Source organism: Colletotrichum karsti, assembly GCF_011947395.1.
Source record: "Colletotrichum karsti strain CkLH20 chromosome Unknown Scaffold71, whole genome shotgun sequence".
Classification (NCBI taxonomy): Eukaryota; Fungi; Ascomycota; class Sordariomycetes; order Glomerellales; family Glomerellaceae; genus Colletotrichum; species Colletotrichum karsti.
Window position 1 is genome coordinate 130,075 of NW_024065971.1, and position 19,431 is coordinate 149,505.

Sequence of the window (19,431 nt, forward strand, 5' to 3'; positions counted from 1 at the left end):
CAGTAATGTTTCCTCTGACATCAAAATAGTAACCGAAGTTAGCTGGGCACGGAGGCAGTCAACGATGACCTGACTGACCGAGGCTTTGCAACAACAACCCTCAGCAACTCCTCAAGACCTCCGCGCCGACGTAACCATGGATTCGCCATTCCCGAAATCATCCTCTGTTGCCGGAGAGGGCGAGATTGTCGCACAAATCCTTCCCAACGGTCTTTCAGGTCTTCAGACCATGTCATACCAATACCCGCTGAAACTCATCTCGCCCTCCCCAGCAGCCGATCAGAAATGCGCTTTGGTCTTCCTCCTATCCTATGGCGGCGGACTGGTCGGCGGCGACAGTGTAAACTTGACAATACGCGTGCTTCCCGAAGCAAAACTCGGCATTGTCACTCAAGGTCACACCAAGATCTTCAAGTCCCCCTCTCCCGATGTCGTCACGCGTCAAAAGCTCAGAGTCTACATCGAAGATGATGCTGGGTTGTGTCTTCTGCCAGACCCAGTGCAACCCTTCGACGGAAGTGTCTATGAACAGACACAGATTTTCATAGCGGCACCAACTGCCTCCCTTTGTATCCTAGACTGGGTGACCCAAGGTAGGACGGCTCGCGGCGAGGATTGGAGTTTCGTCAAGTGGTCTGGGCGCAATGAAGTTTGGTCATGTCCAGGAACTCCAAGCAACAAGGACCGCCTTCTCGTGAGAGATACGGTCATTTTGGACAGAGAGAATCGGGACCTGGTCGGCAGGTCGTTACGGGAGTCGATGCATGGGAATGGGCTATTTGGGACCCTCATACTCCGTGGACCGCAAATGCAGACGATAGGCGATTTCTTCCTCGGCGAGTTCGCAGCTTTGCCTCGACTTGGCGCCAGAGATTTCCGGTCCGAAGAAGCGCGGACAAAGGAAGAAAGCAACTTGACAGAAAATGAGTTATGGCGGCTGAAGCGCATGGAAAAGGAAACACGGCAAAGCATACTTTGGTCCGCGGCTAGAGTAAGGGGCTGTGTTATCGTCAAGTTTGGAGCGGGTACTGTTGAAGCTGGGCGTCTATGGATTGGAGAAATGCTGGCTCGGGAGGGGGGCATTGCAAGCGTATTCGGGGAGCAGGCATTGATGTGTGTCAAGTGAGAATTCTTGTTGTTCATAGAAACCCATTCATGGATGAAATGAGAACTATCTGGGTGCCGTTTGGCAACCTACTTGTCTACCTTAATGCACTCCATTACTTACTTACCTAGGCACCTACCTAAGGTACATAGTAGGTGCCGTAACAGGTAGGTAGGTACCTCAATACACTACTATGCATAGAGTGAACATCGCGGGGTGACTCAACCCCCACCTAGGTACTTAACGAGAACCTGGAACATAATTAAGTGTACCTACCTCATCTTTAAGTGGAATTACCTTACCTTAGGGAAATTGTCGAAAAGTACAACCTACCTTAAGATAACCTGGAAGGCACCTACCTAGGCCCGGTGTCCCCTCCTTGAACTTAGTCCCCCACCACGCTAAGGTAATCAAACCATCTTTTTCTCTTTTTGATGCCGCATCTGTGACTCTCTCACTCTCATCGACAACTCCTCGCGAAATCACCACTGCACATTCGTCATTCCGACGCCGTCAATTGACTCCGTATACATCCGAGGCTTACGGTCTACTTTGTCATTGCCCACACACGCACGCACGCACGTATACTCAGCCGTCAAATACTATGCCCGAGGGCGCTCCTCCGGCGCGAGGCGCCGCCAGAGCCCGCGGACGAGGTGCAACAAGAGGCAGAGGAGCACGAGGAGCACGAGTTGCTAGCAGTGCGACGCCCAGCGCCGATAATTCCGCGCCCGCTTCGAGACCATCTTCGGCCCTCGGTACTGCCTCAGCGACCGCTACACCATCCACATCTGATCCCGCGACGCGCCAACCTACACGGGGTTCTTCGGTCGCCAGATTTCGGCCCAGGGTCATTCGCAGAGATGAAGCGTCGCGAGACGTTCTCGCTCGGCAAGAGCAAGATAAGGATAATGTGAGAGCAAAGGCAGAGGCTCGAGCTCAAGCTCGTTCCCGAGGTCGCAGCCGGAGAGCGCGGGGAGACGCCATGGGCAGAGGAGGAATGATGGGACGAACTTCAGTTGCCAGTGGCCCTTTCTCACAAGTACACTTCGAGGGTAAGCCTAGGAATACAGGATGCTCTTGGCATATGATGCTAACTTGCGTCTAGGAGGCTCAAGGTCCTCTGGCGGATGGGGAGGAGGTGGCGGTGGTGGTGGCTCCGGTTCTGGCGGTGGATTCTTCGGCGGAGGCGGCCGCGCCAAGAGCGAAAGAGGCGCCTTCGGTGAAGCCTCAGGCCGCCGCGAAGCCAGAATTAATGCCGATAGACTGGCCGGGCATTTGGTCGACCGCGAACCAGACTCCGACGACGAAGATACCGCAGCCCTGGTTAACTCTAAGCCTGATAATATCTGGCCAATGGGCATTGCTAGGATCGACAAAAAGGAAGAGAAGAAGGTCATCGCGACAACGGCAGAGCTCGAGGCAGCAGAGGACGGCAAGACGGAAGAGAGCCTGTGGGTTGACGAAGGCGCTTCGTGGGCTGGTCCTGCCCCTGAGGTGGACGACGACAGCAAGGTCTGGCACGCGGCACCCAAGGGTGCCGTGCAGATCAAGGCGGAGCCAGGAGCCGAAACCGGCGCAATGGAGGTCGACCTCAGCATGGTGAAGTCTGCGGATGCTGAGGTCGAAGAGAAGGTGACGCCCGAACCGAAGGTCAAGAAGGCTCTGGCCGATCCTGAGCTGGACATGATCACCCAGGATATGCAACTTCTTCTCAGCGAGCTAGGTACCGTTTCCGACGAGATCTCGAAAGCGCCTGAGGATGGTGCCGTGCAGGACAAGGATGGACGACTGTACCTGTTCCAATTCCCCCCCCTCCTACCGCCATTGCACCCCACGACTGCACCCAAGGTGAAGCCCGAGCCGGACGACTTGGTCATGTTGGATCATCCAGCTGGCGGACCTGTCGATCTCACCAACTCAGAGGATGATGTCAAGCCCAAAGCCGAAGAAGTTGACAAGAACATTGACCTCACCGACATATCGCAGCTCGTATCGCAAGCTGGTATGATGGGCAAGCTCAAGGTTCGCAAATCTGGCAAGGTTGAATTGGATTGGGGCGGGCGCACGCTCGAGCTTAGCCCAGCAGCAGGAATGAACTTCCTAACAACGGCAGTCATTGTCGAGGAGTCGGACGAGAAGGCGAAGCAGGGCTTCATTGGCGGCGACAGCATTGGTATGGGCAAAATCATGGGCAGATTCGTACTCGCTCCTACATGGGGTGACGAAGAAGAGTGGATTGTTGATCCGGAGGATCTCGTCGTTTCCGAGGAGGCGTCGTAGAGCGCTAACGTAGTCGGATGAGGCCGCATACATTTACGCTAGCTTTCGGGGAGGGGCGGACAGACAAAAAAGAAAGATACCCTACCTAAAATCGGACTGCAGCTAATGGGACGAACGCGAGGGGGACGGCGTTGTCCTATCGGCCTTCCCCACACTCCGCATATCCTCCGCGACCCAACCACCGCATCGGTGCCTGTGTGCGTGCTGTCATCAACGTCTTTAACCCAGTTTCTCGTCTAAACTTCTCGCAGCTCGTCGAGTTGGTGCTGATAGAAGGAGAAGAATTTGAGGGAAAGGTGTCTCTCAGCGCTACGTCTCGCTTGAAGTACGGAAGTATACCTCGTCTATGGAATTCAAAACCAAAGCTCTCACAATATTCATCTACAAATATTCAACATGGGCGGGGCCTTGGTATCCGAATCATCAGAGCCTCTCCATGTCATCATCATCGGCGCCGGCCTCGCAGGCCTGGCCACGGCACTCTCAACAAAGATCGCAAATCCCTCCCACCGTGTAACCATTCTCGAGGCAGTGAAGGAGCTCCAGGAAGTAGGGGTACGAACCTCCCTGCCAAAGATATGTCATGCGCTCACATCTTCAAGGCCGGCTTGCAACTAACTCCTAACGCAACCCGCCTTCTCGAGGCATGGGGCCTCAACCCGACACTCTCGAACCTCGCAACTCTCCCTTCAACCCTCTCTGTCCACCGCTACGATGGCACAAGCATACTCGCCCACGAAAGTGAACTCCAGCAAACGGTCCAGTCTCGCTACGGACATCCCTTCTGGGGCCTACATCGCGTCGAGCTCCAGCGCGCCCTCGTAGACCGCTGTGAAGCTCTGGGCGTGCGAATCCGTCTCGCCTCCCGCGCCCGCTCCGTTGACTTTCACCGCGCCGAGGTTATCATTGACGATGAATCCGGTTCCGATTCCAGCATGACGATATCCGGTGATGTCGTCGTTTGCGCAGACGGCATGTGGAGCACCATCCGCGCCCAATTCCTCGGCTGTCCTAGCCCCCCCGCGTTGACTGGAGACTTGGCCTTTCGCATCGCCATACCCATTGATTCCCTGAAAGGTCCCCACACGGAAGAGCTCGAGGCCTTCATAAAATCCGAGACAGTTCACTTCTGGGTTGGCCCTCAATCTCACGGAGTTTCGTATACGGTGAAGCAGGGCCGCATGCTAAACCTCGGTCTTCTGTCTCCCGACAACCTGCCCGAAGGTTCGACAAAGGTCGCTGGCGATGTTGAGGAGATGCGTTCGCTCTTCTCCAGCTGGGACCCCCTCCTACGCAAGCTGCTCGACCAAGTCGAGAGCGTACATAAATGGAAGCTATGCTGGATCGAGCCGCTAGAGCAATGGGTCAGTGCGGATGGTAAGTTCTTCATGGCCGGTGACTGCTGCCATCCAATGCTGCCCTACCTCGCCCAAGGAGCAAACTCGTCGCTTGAAGATGGCGCTGTCTTGGGCTATCTCCTAGGGAGGGTAAGCAGTCGTGAGGCCAAGGTAACACAACTTCCTGCCGCAGCGGCAATGTACCAGCAACTGCGGAAGGGTCGCGGACAGCGTATCGTGATGGAATCCTTCCGCCAGCGAGACGACTTCCACATGCCTGACGGGCCGGAGCAAGAGCGGCGCGATAGAATCATGACGGCGTCTCTTCAGCCGGGCAGGAGCCCGGAATCCGGGTTCCCATCACGGTGGACATGTCCGGACATCCAGGGGTTTCTCTATGGTTATGACGCATACGACGAAGCGGAAAAGGCATACAACCAAGATCCTTACTGATTACTGGTGGCTGGATGTTCCGATGCATCAATGGTTCTCGACGAGCAAGTTTTACAGTCGTTTTTTCTGGTCGCCCGCAGGTGGTCTGAAGTAGTCGCGGAACACTCTATCCATATATCAACGAACCTCTATGAAACATTTCTACACACGTCTGGTTCTTTTGGCACGAAGGTATACATGTGATTCTCCTATCTTGACTTTCAGAACAGATAGCAACATGAACGCGCGATGACGGAGCCGTCCCTTACGAAATTCCTCACGAACCATGAAGCCCCAGTTACTGTGAAACTAGACAAGCCGCATTGCCGTCACGTCAAGTATCGAGGTCATCTTCATCTTCGTCTCTTTAATAGACTCAATTATGCCCACCCCCACCAAGGCCGACTCGTCCACTATGCTGACTTTGCGCATCGAGACCATCAAGCTCGACAGACGATGCGCTCGGCGACTCCTGTCCGTATCTTGTCCAGGTATCACGTGGCCGGTCTTCGCCTTTGACGACGTATATTTTGCTTCCGGCAACGCTTGATCGACCTCGATTTGGTGGTGTCATGAAGTCCGGGGTCAGCGGACCGTCCGGCTCCTTCGATACAACTTGTGAGCTAGACATCGAGTCGTTGGGGCGTGTGCCTGATCGAGACGTTGAGCCGATCTCTTTTTCGTATTTTTCAATGCCACTTAACTCCAAGTCCACGTCAATGTCGCCGACACCATATCCCGGCGGGAGGCGACCCGATCGTGTTGTCCCAGACCTCAAGCCTCCCGATCTCATCCCACCACCCACACCACTCATCCCTGGAGTTCGGTCGGTCGAAGTGAAACCGCTTAGTCGCCACGCTCGAAGAAGGGGTCGAATCGTGACCAGACTTGAGGCGACAATGGCAACTCCGGGCTCGACGAGAGTCCACACCATGGCATCTGTTCCCATAACTATTATGAAGTCAGCACGGGTCACTGAGGATGGCTCCGTGTAATGTAGGCGACTTTCTGCGCAGAAATTGACGTGAAACATACAAAGAATATCGCTCAAGTCACTGAGATCGGCCAGGAACTTGAGTCGAATAAGGGTAGCGATGCTAGCGCTATTGACAAGTTAGGCCTGTCATGACGTTGTATGCCATGACGCTTGCAAGATTCCCAGTCCAAGGATAACAATGACGGTGGCCTTGGCTTGGGTTGTCATTTTGACGTTCCATATCATCGGTATGGGCATAAGAGCCTTTTGAGGGTGGATAGTCAGCATTTATCTTGCGTCTCTAGCTAGAGCGGAGAGTAGGGAGCTGCTCACATATAGCCAGTCACTCAAGATTGTCATGACACTGATTGAGTAGGCGGCCGCCACAACCGCGTCTGGCGACACGCATTGAGAGTTAGGGATGGTATAGTCCCATTGCGCATGCACCGGGGAGCACTGGAAAACATTCCAGAAAAAGATGACTGTACTCCAGACGGTAACGATTGCCAGACTGATATATATGATCCAATTGTAGGCCTTGGAGTTGGAGAGACGTAATAAGAAGAAACCGATGCTCAATTTGATGAACAGCATGTCCAACACATACGTGGCTGTCGCTAACGCTTGATACTTTATGTTTGTCAGTAAAATAGTGTGGCGCAACGCGAGGCCGCAAACAACGCACCATCAAGGCCGATATCTCTTCCTTCTGGCCAAGAGCCCGGTTGTGGTGTCCCAAGCCAACATGTACGCCGGCGAGAATCAGAGAACAAGAGAGAGTGAAAACCCCCTGTAATATCCATGTAAGGTGGCATCTCATACAAGCGCGTTGGATCAACTTACCTGGGCAACAAGCATGAGCCAGTCATCTGCTTGAAAGCCTTTGGTCATAAAAGCGCGAACATAGACTCGAAGAATGACAGAAAACCAGGAGAGAATAAGGAATGTTACGGCGGTGGCTACGAGGGCAGTGCCGTTGCTCTCTGTCAAATCCACCTCAGCCATAGGGCTGCTGTACGTGATGTTCAAGGGAACGACAAAAGTAGGAAAAAGAACATGACGGACGGGGAGGAAAGGAAGAAAGGGAGCAGGCTGGGGTGGCTTCAGATGCGGCCCCAAGAGATTTAAGCTGATCAACCGTGATTGACGGCGCTCCCATGCTTAGGGGCTGCCGTCCTGGCTTGCCTTGGATGGTCATGGGTACAAATCCAACTTGTCCAAGGCGGATGGAAGAGGGTCGCCGAGTCTGAGACCTGCGGAGATGGGGCCCCGTAGGGCAGGGTCAACATGTGGAGAGCGACGAGGGACCATGTGCCATTCTGGGCTGGCTGCATGGATGGTGATGAAATAGAGAATGCAGACACGATGGACCTGAGAAGCCCGGCCAGACTGGCTTATAACACTCTCGAGCTTAAATTTCTGGGAAATAATTACCATATTATTTGTACTTTGTTCGCAGACTATCCACGCATGCCGCTGAGCGACGGACGGACAGGAGCAAAAGCACGCGATACCCTGTCATGACCTTGAGACCCGACACAAGTACATATGTAGTGACGACGAACGACATGCCCGAGTCCGTATTAATTATATTATGCGAGTGTAATTTGCAAATGCGTGCGTCTTACGCATGCACATATGCAGAATGTGATTGGGACTGCAAGAAATACACGTATTGACGAAGACTGGGACATCAACTGAGTAGGCTTTTTTACCTTTTTTTTTCTTTTGGGCCCTCCCAAAGAAAGAAACGAAGGCAATCGTCCATCGACAGGCCGATGGCTGAAAATAGAGAGGACAATTGCGGGCTGGATCGTGGTATCTTGCTATATCTAGTCTTCTCCGAGGCTCTTCCAACACAAAGACTTCCATTGGTGTAACAAGATCTCATCACAGGGAAGAGTTCCGTCGACCAGGTGCTGGTACATCTCGGCGGCAACCTACGCATGCACCAGACTTGGCCGATGCTATTGATCTCCGGATTTGATGTTGCCGGGGGCTCATCCCCGTCATGATAGGGCTTGTAATGAAGCTAGAAGCTAGAGTTTGAATCTGGACCGACGCCTCATCTTCAAAACACGGAAAGCACTCGACTGAGCATAGCAACGCGTCCACGGCCAGGCCCGGCGATTAGGACTGCTCCTAGACCGTGGTTGTGAAATAGAATGCGCGCCATCATCAGCAAGTAGCACGGATGGCTGAGGCGAAGAGAGGGCAGGGGGCTGTGAGGTATCCAACATGCGAAGCGAAGCAGTCGGCTATGTTGGCTGAAGCAAGCAGCGTCGAAGCGGCAGAATCTGGTTGGTCATGCCAGGTCGCAGGCTGGTCGGCGTTCGGATGATGCAGTCCAACTTGGAGGCTTCGGTTTGCTTTGAGAAGCAATGCGGCGGAAGAAGAAACAACTCAACGTAACGCAACGCTGCTCGTCGGGGGGGGGAATGTGGATGGAGACAGCAACGGGAGAGCTGCAATAAAGCCAAGAGCCCGACAAGGCAAAAACACACAGAGATGCGCTAAACCCCTGCATTCTGTTGGTGCCTTGTCCCATCAACGTCCCATCTCGGGCTGCTCCCTGAGCGATGCGGGGCGGGGATCAACCAGGGTCGTCAGATGGTTAAGAGGGAGAAGCACTGAAGTTGCAATTGATTGGTTCGCCGAGGAGCTTCGTGTTCTGAACTCTCGGAAGAGGGTTTGAATAGTTTGATGTAGTTCAGATGAGCAGGGCGCATTCCTAATGCTGATGCTCGGTGTAATTCGTTTTGAGGTCTGAAAGGTCTCCGAGACTGTGCTAGAGCCATCCAAAGGTCCCTGTTGCGTTTTGACAGGACGGCCTAGCGCAGCTCCGCTCCGGGCGCTAGGAGCAAGTCTTGTCCTTCCAGATGGACTCGAGCTGAATCTGGAGATTGTCAGAAGTGTTGCGGTTGTTGCGAATGAGAGGTGGTGGAGGGGGTAGTCGGGTCCTCGAGAACTGATAGGTATAGGTACTGGTAACTTCTCAAGGCAGGGGGGTGGCACGGGACCCGCGTCTTCCGGAATCGACGATGGATTCGTGCTAACGAAAAGCTGGCGTGAGATTTGTCGTACCTGGCGATTGGAATCTCAAGGAAAGAGTTGTCTCTAGGAAACCGCAGCGTGGGTTCGTCCACGGAGACTGGCGGCAAGAGGCGTCACGGGTGCATGGCATGGACAGTGCAACAGTGCTAGTTCTCTAGAAGCAGAACTCAGGAGGATCGGATCATCATTCAGAGCGCAAAATACAATCGTTCCGGCCGACATCATCCTTGGTTCTCCCGATGCTGTACCTTGCATAACCAAGTATGCAGCCGTCGGAGGACTCAATGTGAGATACCTCGTCTTTCCAATCACCCATGCTGGAGAATACGTACCGAGGCATTTCGATTGGGTCTAGACCACAACCAACGTTGACAACCCCCGGTGGCCCGATGTCGAAGGACCAAACGTGCCATACCCCTGGTGTGAGATATTTCCGCGCGTGGGCGGGCACTCGAGTATGAAAGGCAAGAAATCGAGACCTGAAAGAGGCCAGACGTTCAGAGCCCTTGAAGAAGTGTTTCAAGACGGGAGAAGCAACCTGTCTCGGGCTTCCAACAGATAAGGCACCCGCACCGACGATCTGCGTGCTTGATTAGCAGGTGGGCTCTACAGGCATCCCTCCCACATCTCGAGGAATACGTACCCTCTCATCAAACCCTCGATAGCTTCGGCCGAGACTCGCTTGCTATCAGAACAAGAGTCACGGGTCCGCAGAGGTAAGTCCGAGTGATTTGCGCAGCACCCAAGTGTTTGTTGAAGTTTGGTTCAGAATCATCAACCGGACATTGCAGCGCCAAACTCTTGTCTCTATGCTCCGGTCTTCGGTCTCGCATCGGGAGACCCTGGATGTGATCCTTGCCCTGCACCCATGTCATGCCTATTATTCAGTGCATAGTCGGGGACGCATCATCAGTCTGTCGTTGTCGTGCCTTAATTCTCAAGAGCATCCTGCTACTCTCTGACGGCGTTTCCCGTGAGGCCACAGCCTTCGACGAGGGTTGTAGTCAGCGATGGTGGTGGTGGTGCTACCACAGCTCGTCAGCAGATGAAAACGGGGTGGTACATTACGAACGCTGCTTGTGGACATGACGGCATTATCGGCGTATGCCATCGAAAAATAACGTACTATGGGCCAAGACACATGTGCCAACCGCTGACGACTGCTTCGAAGCGGTGGTAGAGCCGTTGTATTGCGTATTGCGTGACGGCTCGACGCAGACGATGGCTTTTACCGTTGTTCGTCCATCAAGCCCAGCAGCCCACGATGAAGTTATTTGAGCCTCCATAACTTGTCGACCTGACAGCATGAACAGCTGGGTCCATTCTGGAAAGATGTGTGCTTGAGGCTATCATTCTGCGAAGGCCGAGAAAGTCAAACGCCTTCGATTGGCGAGAGAAGGCAGCATAGTGATAAATGACGCGAGGCAAGAGCGCTGGTGTTGTAGCTCCGTTGGACTGATGGCGAGAGGTGAAGTTTGGAGGGCAGGACAGGGCAATTGCTACCTTTAGGTGGGCATTGGAAATTGTTAAGTACATGCACTACCTACCTACCTACCTTAGCCCACATTACTTACCAGGTACCTTAGGTATTGGTGCACCTACCTAGGTTCTGGATTGTGGACGGCAACGAGACCGTCGCGAGATGCCCCGTGCGTCTGCTGTCAGTCCCACTCCTGTCCAGTCCCGTCCCGTCTCAAATGGAACGAGACGGAACGGGATGGCCTGAAACGGTTGCATATTCGCCGGTTGTACATAGTAAGGACGGTAGCCCGGAGAATGGACTTGAGTGCGGAAAGAACCACCCCCGCCCACAGTCACATCCGCAGTTGCCCTCCCGTCAAGCCATCCGGTATCCGTCGTATTGTCCTATCACGAATGCCACGCATCTCGACCTGAGGTACTTTACCTACCTCAAGGTACCTCAGCAATCGCCAACTGCAGACGACAGAGAAGGGTGGGAAAATTATAGAAACAGGAACGGCAACACACTCAAGCAAGTCGATCAAACGCACGAGGCCCCGTCTCACCAATCCATCTCTCATTCCTGTCTGTCAGACATACCGGAAGATTTCTTAAATTTCCAAACGTCCTCTCCTTACCTTTCAATCCACACGGCGGCCCGTCGCTCTAAGCCCTGCGTGGGTTGTGCTTTGCCCTGTGTTGATCTCCTATCGGAACTGCAACAAGTCGACAATCACCAACTTCTCGACGTCAGCCGACGTCCATCATGCCGGTCTCCATGGAATATACCGAGCACCACTATGCTCCCAACAACGAGCTCCAGAAGCTGGGCATATGGAAATTCCCTGCCGCTGCTGACACTGCTACCGATGCGTCCAAGTACTGGGTCATGTGAGTTTACCTAGTGCTTATCGCCATACCTTGAACCGTTGACTGATTCGTAACCAGCTGGATTCACGGCGGTGCTTGGCGCGACCCTCGGAAGACCTTCAAGGATTTCAGAACCTCGATCGAACAGATCGTACAGGCCTCCTCTATCCCCAAGTCGAAGCTTCGCGGCTTCATCAGCATTGACTATCGTCTTTCCCCGCATCCGCTTTTCCCGCAAGACCCTGCCGTCACCGCACCGGCCGAGCTTCGGTCCGCTCAGCACCCCGACCACCTCCGTGATGTCTGGTCCGCCCTCGCCTTCCTCCAGCACCGATACGACATCAGAGATCGTTACATCCTCATGGGTCACTCGGCCGGTGCTACCCTTGCCCTCCAGCTACCCATGGGATCCGCTTCTCTCGGCGCCGCGCCGCCGTCTGAGGTCCAGATGCCAAAGGCCATCGTCGGTATCTCCGGTATCTACGAGCTTAATGCCTTCAACGAACGTCATGATGAGAACTACACTCAGTTCATCGCCGGCGCTTTTGGCGAAGATCAAACCGCCTGGAACAAGGTTGTGCCGGCCACATTTTCGGGAAGCTTCAAGGACGTTTTGCCCACAAAGCCGCTCATCCTATTGGCCTGGTCTCCAGACGACACTCTAGTCGACGAGCCAGAGATTGATGGCATGGTGTCCAAGCTGAAGCATGACGGCGTCGAGTGCACCGTCATCAAGAATCTCACTCACGACCATGACTTCGTATGGCAGGATGGCAAACAGATTGCGAGGCTTCTTTCCGAGACTCTCGATTTGCTGACAAGGAGTTGAAGAGAGTGCCCCTGATCAACAAGAACTTCATATTCATTTCTCTACTGCGTTCATGCCACTCATGCTTGAAATCCTATCAAACCAGTCTATACAAAGTCGTCTTTCAAGGTACCACTTGCAGTTTCCAGCCGCAGCCGCAGCCCCCTCGCGTCCAACTGCTCTTCGCTACAACCTGGCCCCCCAAGCCTTCCCTGCCTTGGCTATTCTCGCTGCTGCAAGTGTCAGCGAGCCTGCGATGATGACCACCCCACCCCAAACCTGGGCCCAGACATACTGTCCGCCCGACCGGTCGATGATGGCACCCGCCGTTGGCGGCCCAGCCAGTGACGCGAATCCCGACAACGTCGCAATCATGCCGAATCTGGTGCCCATTTTCTGAGGATCGGCCGTCAAGCTTGCTAAGGCGCCGACGAAAACGCCCTGTGCTGCCCCGTTCGACAATCCGAAGAAGATACTAAATATGTACATGCCAGTCCTCGTTTTGACTCCTATCCAGGCAAACTCCATACAGCCCAGAATGAAGGTCATAAGCGTGAAGGTGTTAATCGGGCCAAGGTACCGATCGGCCACGTATACAACGACCGGCCGGCTTGGTATGCCCATACCGTTTGTGATAAGAAGCAGGGACACAGACTCGGTGGTTGAGAAGCCGACGACGTTTCGAGCGTACGTGTTGATCTAAGGTGACCGTCAGCAGAGAGAATACTTGCCCAGACCACTTCAGCGAACTCACATAAAAGAAGCCAAAGTACAGAGCTATGAAATACAGGAACACGCCTAACGCAAACAATATGTAAGGTCCCTCTCGGAATGCCGCCCACTCGACAAAGGGCCCTGACCTCCGTGGTGGCAGTCTCGGACGCAGCAACACGTTGGCAACAACGGACACGGCGAGCGCAACAAAGGCCGAACACCGCACGGCCCATGGGAAGCCAACCCGAGGGATGAGATATTGCAGCGTCGACGGGAAGATCAAACTGCCGACGCCAGTGCCGGTGGCCGATATTGCTAGAGCCAGAGACCGTCTTTTCTTGAAATACGATCCGATGATGGCGACGCTGGGCATGAACAGAACCCCCAATCCCATACCAGTGCAGATGCCCTGGGCGAGCATGATTTGCCAGTACTCGGTGCATAGACTTGTCATGAAGGTGCCGAAGACGACGACGGTGCAGCCCACTAGAACAGCCTGACGTGCGTATCCTGCGTCCGTCAAACGGCCCGAGATGGTGCAAATCGCAAAAGTCAGAAAGATCTGTACCGAGCCGATCCACGACACCTGAGCCGATGGCAAACCCAGCTTTTCGGTATAGAAAAGTTGATAAACGCCGAATGTCGCCGGGTAACCCCACGCTAGCGCGTTGAGCATATTGCCGGCAAGCACTTGCGACCATGCCTTCCATCCCCCTTCGGGATACACGAGGTCGTGCTCGGCCGACCACTCACGAACTTCTTCCGGACCGCCGCTATGGATCGCCCGATGCGACCCCTTCTCCGTACTCCCGGCCGTTGCGGGGCCATCGACCGCGCTATTCACGATGTCTGTCGTTTCGGCCATGTTTGCTGACGTAAAGGACAGATATTGAATATGTAATGGGCGGAGCTTTTCTTGATTTGAGTTATCGGGTTGTTCAGGTCCATGGAGCCGAGCCAGCCTGGCGAAGAGACAGGAGGAGGTCGAGAGGTTGTCGCACAAATGTTCAAGAGGATCGGGAGAGGCTGGTCTCATCGTCACGACCGAAAAGCTTGGGAGCAGTGGCAGTCTATTAGTAAAGCAGACGGCCGAGATCGCCCCTCCCGACAACCGAAATGCACGGCAGACCGTCGGCGTCGCAGGTCCCGGGCTTATTCCCGTTGCGGCGGTCGGATGCGGCGGCCTGGAACCCCACGAACCAGCCTGCATAGAACTTTTTGACAGACGACGTAGGGCGCGAGGCGCACAGCCTAGATGATCCCTTTATCCATCCGGCGTTCGGCAAGATAGCGGGTGGCCGACTTCATCGTCAGACTCGGGATTCCGGGCGGTTGAGATACTTAGGCCAAGGGCGCCTCCGGATATCTCGTCAGACAGACAAGCCGGGTCACGGATCGCATGCAAAGGTTCGCGGGGACTCAGCCATATTCATCGTAGCGAGTTGACTGTTGACAGAATCTAAGGTAAGGTAGATGGGATACCCGGTCTAGGCCACGACCGTCTGGCCTGCCGAATAACCCCACCGTTCATAAAACGGAGGGTTACACAAGCTCAAACATCGTGAGAGTAGACCGCTTTTCAGGAGCAACGAGGCTATTAGAATTCGAAGATCCTGAGTGAAGAGTACTTTAGGGTAGGTGCGATAAATTATTCGAACAAATCCAAGCGGTGTTCGAAGCCGGCGATTGACGAGCGACAGCGGAGGACGCACAGATACATGGCCCCACCAACCGATGCCATCGGCGCCGAATCGGACCCGAAGCGCATTCCGACGCTCCCACGCTCACGAATAACACCTTGCATGCAATTGGCAAGTCTATCGCATTGCACAGCACACCACCGCGTTGGCGCATCTCAGGACCACGTCGTATCAGAGACACGACACCATTTCACCACTTTTCGTCTCTCGGCGAAGATGGGAAAACAACAACAAACCTCCAGCGCGCATTCTGACCAATGGCGACTAATTTCCGGCCCACGATAACCCAGCCCTACTCATTAATTATTCCTCCTACACAACTCCTCCTCCTCCTCCTCCTCCTCCTCCTCCTCCAATGACGACTACCACCAATCATCACTGACTGCGCGCCGCCGCAGTAGGTATCACTCTATCATTGCCGTCCAACCCGGATAAGCGTCTCGCTCTCAATTTGTCTCAGACACTCTCTCCACAACCAAGGTAACACCTCGCGAACGTACTGCGAAATGATCTAGATAGATGAGATTTTTTTTTTTTAAAGGAAAGAAAGAAAGACAATGGGGAGCGAGTCTTCTCGTGTGTTTCGCCGCCGCCTTATTCCTGATCTAAACAGGGGTGTTTGATACCGCAGCGCCCTTGATTCGCGCAATTTGAACTGCCTGGCCACTGAAACAGAGCGCTGCGCATGGAAGGCAGGTAAGGTCAGAGAACACCGCCACGCTGTGCTCCAAAACGGCAAAAGTAAACAAACAAAGCCACAACAACAACAACAACAACAACAACAACAACAAACACAATAAACACAAAAACAACGCGCATCGCATATCACATCTAGAAACTGTGCGCCAATAAGGGGCGAAAGCCACTCAACTCACCGCACAATCCGTAGCGCGCTTGCCTCCATCTCTAACCAACCTTTAAGAAAAAATGATAAATAAAACAAAAGATTAATTGAGCATAGCGCTCAATCGCCATTGCGCATATTGCGCTTAACTACTAAGCTGTAATTCTCATAGCTTGCGCATTGTGTATGTATGATAGGGTTGGGGATGTAGATAGGAAAATGAAATAGCTTGCGCAAAATTTCGAATTGAATAAATTCATGTGAATGCTTCAATTCCAATGCGGGGGGAAACTGTTTGTGAGGTGAGTGCGGGGTTCTCTCTGAGGCGCCTACTTATGACGTAAGAAGCCGAACCCAGCCTCAATGTGAGTGAAGAGGTTGCCCAGGCGCAGGCCGGCCAGAGCGCCGAGCTTGCTCCAGTCGGGAGCTGCGCACGGCCCTTTGAATACTGTGCTGACGAACTCTATCCCGTCAGGTACCTTACCTAAGGTCTTCGTACCTTACCTTACCACCTAGGTTCACGAAACGGAAACCGCCACCACACCACCTCCCTGCCCGAGCCGGAGCGGGATGCAACGGCGAGAACCGCGCGCTAGTGCAGAATTGGGTTTAGCACCGAATCCATCTTTCAACGTCTTCCGTTCATCTAGTCCCCCGCTCCGGCCCGGAACCGCGGGACACCTGAACCGCCTCCCCCCCCGGTCGCATCACATCAATTAGTCGTTGCATGGCCCGAGATGCCCGTGTTCGTGATCAATGCGTTTTTATTTGGCTTTTCCATACAAATAACGTTGCTACCAACTAAAAGAATCAGGTCGTAGCCGCATCGCCTCTTTTTAGTCCCTCCCTTCCAACCCGGGGTCCAGAGAGGAAGCTCAAAGGAACAGGAGTAGAGCTGGCTAGCTTCACCTCCTCGTCAATATAGGAAACAACTTTGCACAAAACCGCAAACGAGCGATTCTTCCTCCATCATCTTCACCACGGACAATTTGAACCATGCGCGAGTCCCGACCGTCTCGCCCGCAAGTTGTGAAAACCCGCCTTTTTGGTCCTCCCCTACCGCATGAACCCTCCAATGCCTTTCTTCGTGTGCCAACACAATTTTCTGCCACCTCGCAAGCATGCGCATTTCGCATTTGTGTATGCGCTGGCGTATGCGAGTATCCCAACATCCTTGCTCGCTTTTCATCGTCCGACGCCCCTCACATCGTACAACAACCTCGTCGGAATCTGCAGCGTCCACACAACAGCACGATAGGAAAACTTGGTCCGCGCAAGGAAGGCCTGGAAATATCAAAACACCGCTCCCATTAAAAGATCCGAAACGCCAAAAAGGAGCGTGAGCGACCGTCCTCACCCGGCGAACCCCAATTAACCCCCCACCAAGACTTATCCCCTTGTGCCAGGTGATCTTAGAAGACCAGATCAAATATCCTCCCCGTAGTGCAGCGACAAAAAGCACGCGATTCCGTGACGCGTCTGCCCAAGCGCCCGTCGTTGTCGCCGAACGCCGGCAGGCCGCAGAATCTCATCTTGGTAGAGCCAATCTTGTTCTTCTGGCAACAATGTTACGACCATCGGATGTGGTTGGAACATGGACGCACTGCCTTGATACTCTACCGTTTTCTCTTCTTGTTCTTATCAACCATCGCCGCCGTCGTTGCGATGGGCGCGGCAGGGAGAAGGATGGGCTGCGCAGGATTGGCAATGTCCTCCTTCTTAATGGGGACACCCATGTGTCGGCCATAGCGACCCTTGCGACCGTTACCTTCGTCCTCGCTGATGCACTGATCGGCACTGAGACCGGCGTCGCGGCAACGCCCGCAGGGTCGCTGTCTGTCGCAACCCTTCTTGCTCTTGCGGCATCGCTGGCAACGAGGCTTGGCTGAGAGGTCGAGCTGTTCATCTTCGCCAGGGGCACCTGGCACAGTTGCGGCGGAAGCGATTGACGGTTTGCGCGACGGAGGTAGGGAGGCCGGCGACATGGGCCCATTGCTGGTGGTGGCAGTCTTCTTGGGCTTAGCAATGGCCGGGCGCGGCACTTTGCTGACCTTGGGCTTGGGCTTGGAGCCGGGCAACTGTGTCTTGGGTCTGGCGTCGGGAAGGTTGGTCTTGTTCTTCAAGGCGTCCGACTTGCGGTCACCACTGGCCGCACCGGCAGCGCCGTCTTCCATTTCGACATCGTCGCCGTTTGTCTCAATGCTCGGCTGGGGGATGAAGTGGCTCTCGGTAGTCTGGTACAGCTTGCGCATGATGCCGGCGGCATCCAACTTCTGGCGCCGGGCAGCGGAGCACTCTTCCTCGCTCTCACTGTCGCCGTCGCTAGTGGCTCCGGTGGACGAGGCGGCATCGGCGCGACCGCTGAAAGTGTCGTCCAGTGTAGAGGCAGACGTGCGACCATGAGAAATGTTGGACATTTCACCCAGACGCATAAGCTGGATGGCTACATCCTTGTCCTCTTCTGACATGCAACTGCCAACAGTGGGGTCCGGAGTGGGAAGGATGCCGCTCATGCCACCATAGCTGCTGCCTTGACCAGCGAAGCCGATGCTACCACGAGCATGCCGTTCCGAAGACGGCGTCGCGTAGTACGCACCGTGTGTATACCCTTGGTTGTGGCTCTGCGGGGATTGCAGAGGCATGGGGTTCGTGAAGGGGTTCTGACCGGGTTGCACAAACGGCAGAGAAGGTCGCTGAGGCTCAGCGCGCCGGGCAGGAGACACTGACGGGTTCGACGTGGCCGCCGGCATCTGCGGAGGCGCAAATAGGGGAAGCTCCTGTGGTGGGAAGGATGAGCACGGGGAAACGATGGGAAGAACCGGAGAAGGAAACAGCGGTCGGCAAACTTACAGAACTCTCAAATTTGGCCCGCTTGCGTCGGCCACCCTCTACAATGTTCTCGACACTGATTTCGGTGTTGCCAATCTGCTCCTTGGCTCTGCCAGAGCTGGAGCCGGGGGCGCCATCGCCGCTGCTGTAGCCATTGACGCTGTCACTGTATATGTCTGCGGCCTGACCGTTGGCGCCGGTATCCCTATTCTTGGAAGAACGAGATCGACCCTTTTTGGGGTTTGTGTTGGCGGAGCCGCTGCGACGACCGCGGCTGGGATTAGGGGAAGGGCTGCGCTTCCGAGATGTCCTGGACGAGGGTCTGGAAATTTCTTGGCCGAAGCGAGGCGGAGGCTGAAGCGGGTAGCCGTCACCTCCGTAAAACGGTGAAGCGGCGACAGTAGGATGTTGATAGGTGGGTGGCACAAAAGGGCTAGAGGCGGAAGGGGGTTCTTCAATGACTCTGACATAGACGACCATGTTGTTGCGGAAATTCTCGTATCGGGCGATGAGGGTAATGCCATTTTCATCCTCGAAACTGACGCCCTTGGAGCCGGTCGGGCCCGAGTACAGACCGTAGAAGTTCTTGACAGTGGTAACGATGGAGTCGGTTGTGTCATGAGGATAGATTTGAACGCGCATGGGCAGTCGCGCACGATATTGCGGTGACTCGGTGAACAAGAGTTCAAATGCGACGTTCTTGGGCTGGACGGTCTGCCGGGGTGAAACGCTGCCATGGTTGGAGGCAGCGGCAGAACCGCCGCTGACGGCACTGACGGGCGACGTGCTCGTCATTTTGGTTTGTGGTGTTGAATCGGTGGATCTGAAAGGGGGATGGTCGAGGGTTGGTGGTTTGATGAAGTGTATGTGCAATTGGCGGTGGTGGTGAAGTTGGCCCAGGATGGTCGGGATCCTGAGCTTGGTTGGCGGTCGGCCGACGAGAATGGTTATCGACGGTCTGGAGGTAGAAGTCGGTGCAGGAAAGAGGCGGAGGCAAGTTATGTTGCTCCAGAGAGGG

General features: G+C 54.5%; 6 protein-coding genes across 6 annotated transcripts; 3 read left to right on the plus strand and 3 right to left on the minus strand.

The window, feature by feature from the left end:
* Positions 1-136: 136 nt before the first annotated feature.
* On the plus strand, positions 137-3,388 carry CkaCkLH20_13076 (uncharacterized protein; the record flags this gene model as incomplete). The annotated part of the gene is made up of 2 exons (XM_038895787.1): positions 137-593; positions 2,214-3,388. The coding sequence occupies 2 exons, from the start codon at positions 137-139 to the stop codon at positions 3,386-3,388; spliced, it is 1,632 nt and encodes a 543-aa protein (XP_038738940.1).
* A 396-nt stretch (positions 3,389-3,784) lies between these two features.
* Positions 3,785-5,178, plus strand: CkaCkLH20_13077 (FAD dependent oxidoreductase; the record flags this gene model as incomplete). Its single annotated transcript, XM_038895788.1, has 2 exons — positions 3,785-3,937; positions 3,991-5,178. 2 exons carry the CDS (start codon positions 3,785-3,787, stop codon positions 5,176-5,178), a joined length of 1,341 nt encoding a protein of 446 aa, XP_038738941.1.
* A 355-nt stretch (positions 5,179-5,533) lies between these two features.
* On the minus strand, positions 5,534-7,138 carry CkaCkLH20_13078 (uncharacterized protein; the record flags this gene model as incomplete). Its single annotated transcript, XM_038895789.1, has 6 exons — positions 5,534-6,108; positions 6,193-6,260; positions 6,303-6,397; positions 6,467-6,763; positions 6,819-6,923; positions 6,977-7,138. The coding sequence occupies 6 exons, from the start codon at positions 7,136-7,138 to the stop codon at positions 5,534-5,536; spliced, it is 1,302 nt and encodes a 433-aa protein (XP_038738942.1).
* A 4,276-nt stretch (positions 7,139-11,414) lies between these two features.
* Positions 11,415-12,347, plus strand: CkaCkLH20_13079 (uncharacterized protein; the record flags this gene model as incomplete). Its single annotated transcript, XM_038895790.1, has 2 exons — positions 11,415-11,539; positions 11,597-12,347. 2 exons carry the CDS (start codon positions 11,415-11,417, stop codon positions 12,345-12,347), a joined length of 876 nt encoding a protein of 291 aa, XP_038738943.1.
* Positions 12,348-12,512: 165 nt separating this feature from the next.
* CkaCkLH20_13080 (major facilitator superfamily transporter) lies at positions 12,513-13,905 on the minus strand (the record flags this gene model as incomplete). The annotated part of the gene is made up of 2 exons (XM_038895791.1): positions 12,513-13,025; positions 13,081-13,905. The coding sequence occupies 2 exons, from the start codon at positions 13,903-13,905 to the stop codon at positions 12,513-12,515; spliced, it is 1,338 nt and encodes a 445-aa protein (XP_038738944.1).
* A 3,295-nt stretch (positions 13,906-17,200) lies between these two features.
* On the minus strand, positions 17,201-19,208 carry CkaCkLH20_13081 (C6 finger domain-containing protein; the record flags this gene model as incomplete). Its single annotated transcript, XM_038895792.1, has 2 exons — positions 17,201-18,361; positions 18,435-19,208. The coding sequence occupies 2 exons, from the start codon at positions 19,206-19,208 to the stop codon at positions 17,201-17,203; spliced, it is 1,935 nt and encodes a 644-aa protein (XP_038738945.1).
* Between the last annotated feature and the right edge of the window lie 223 nt (positions 19,209-19,431).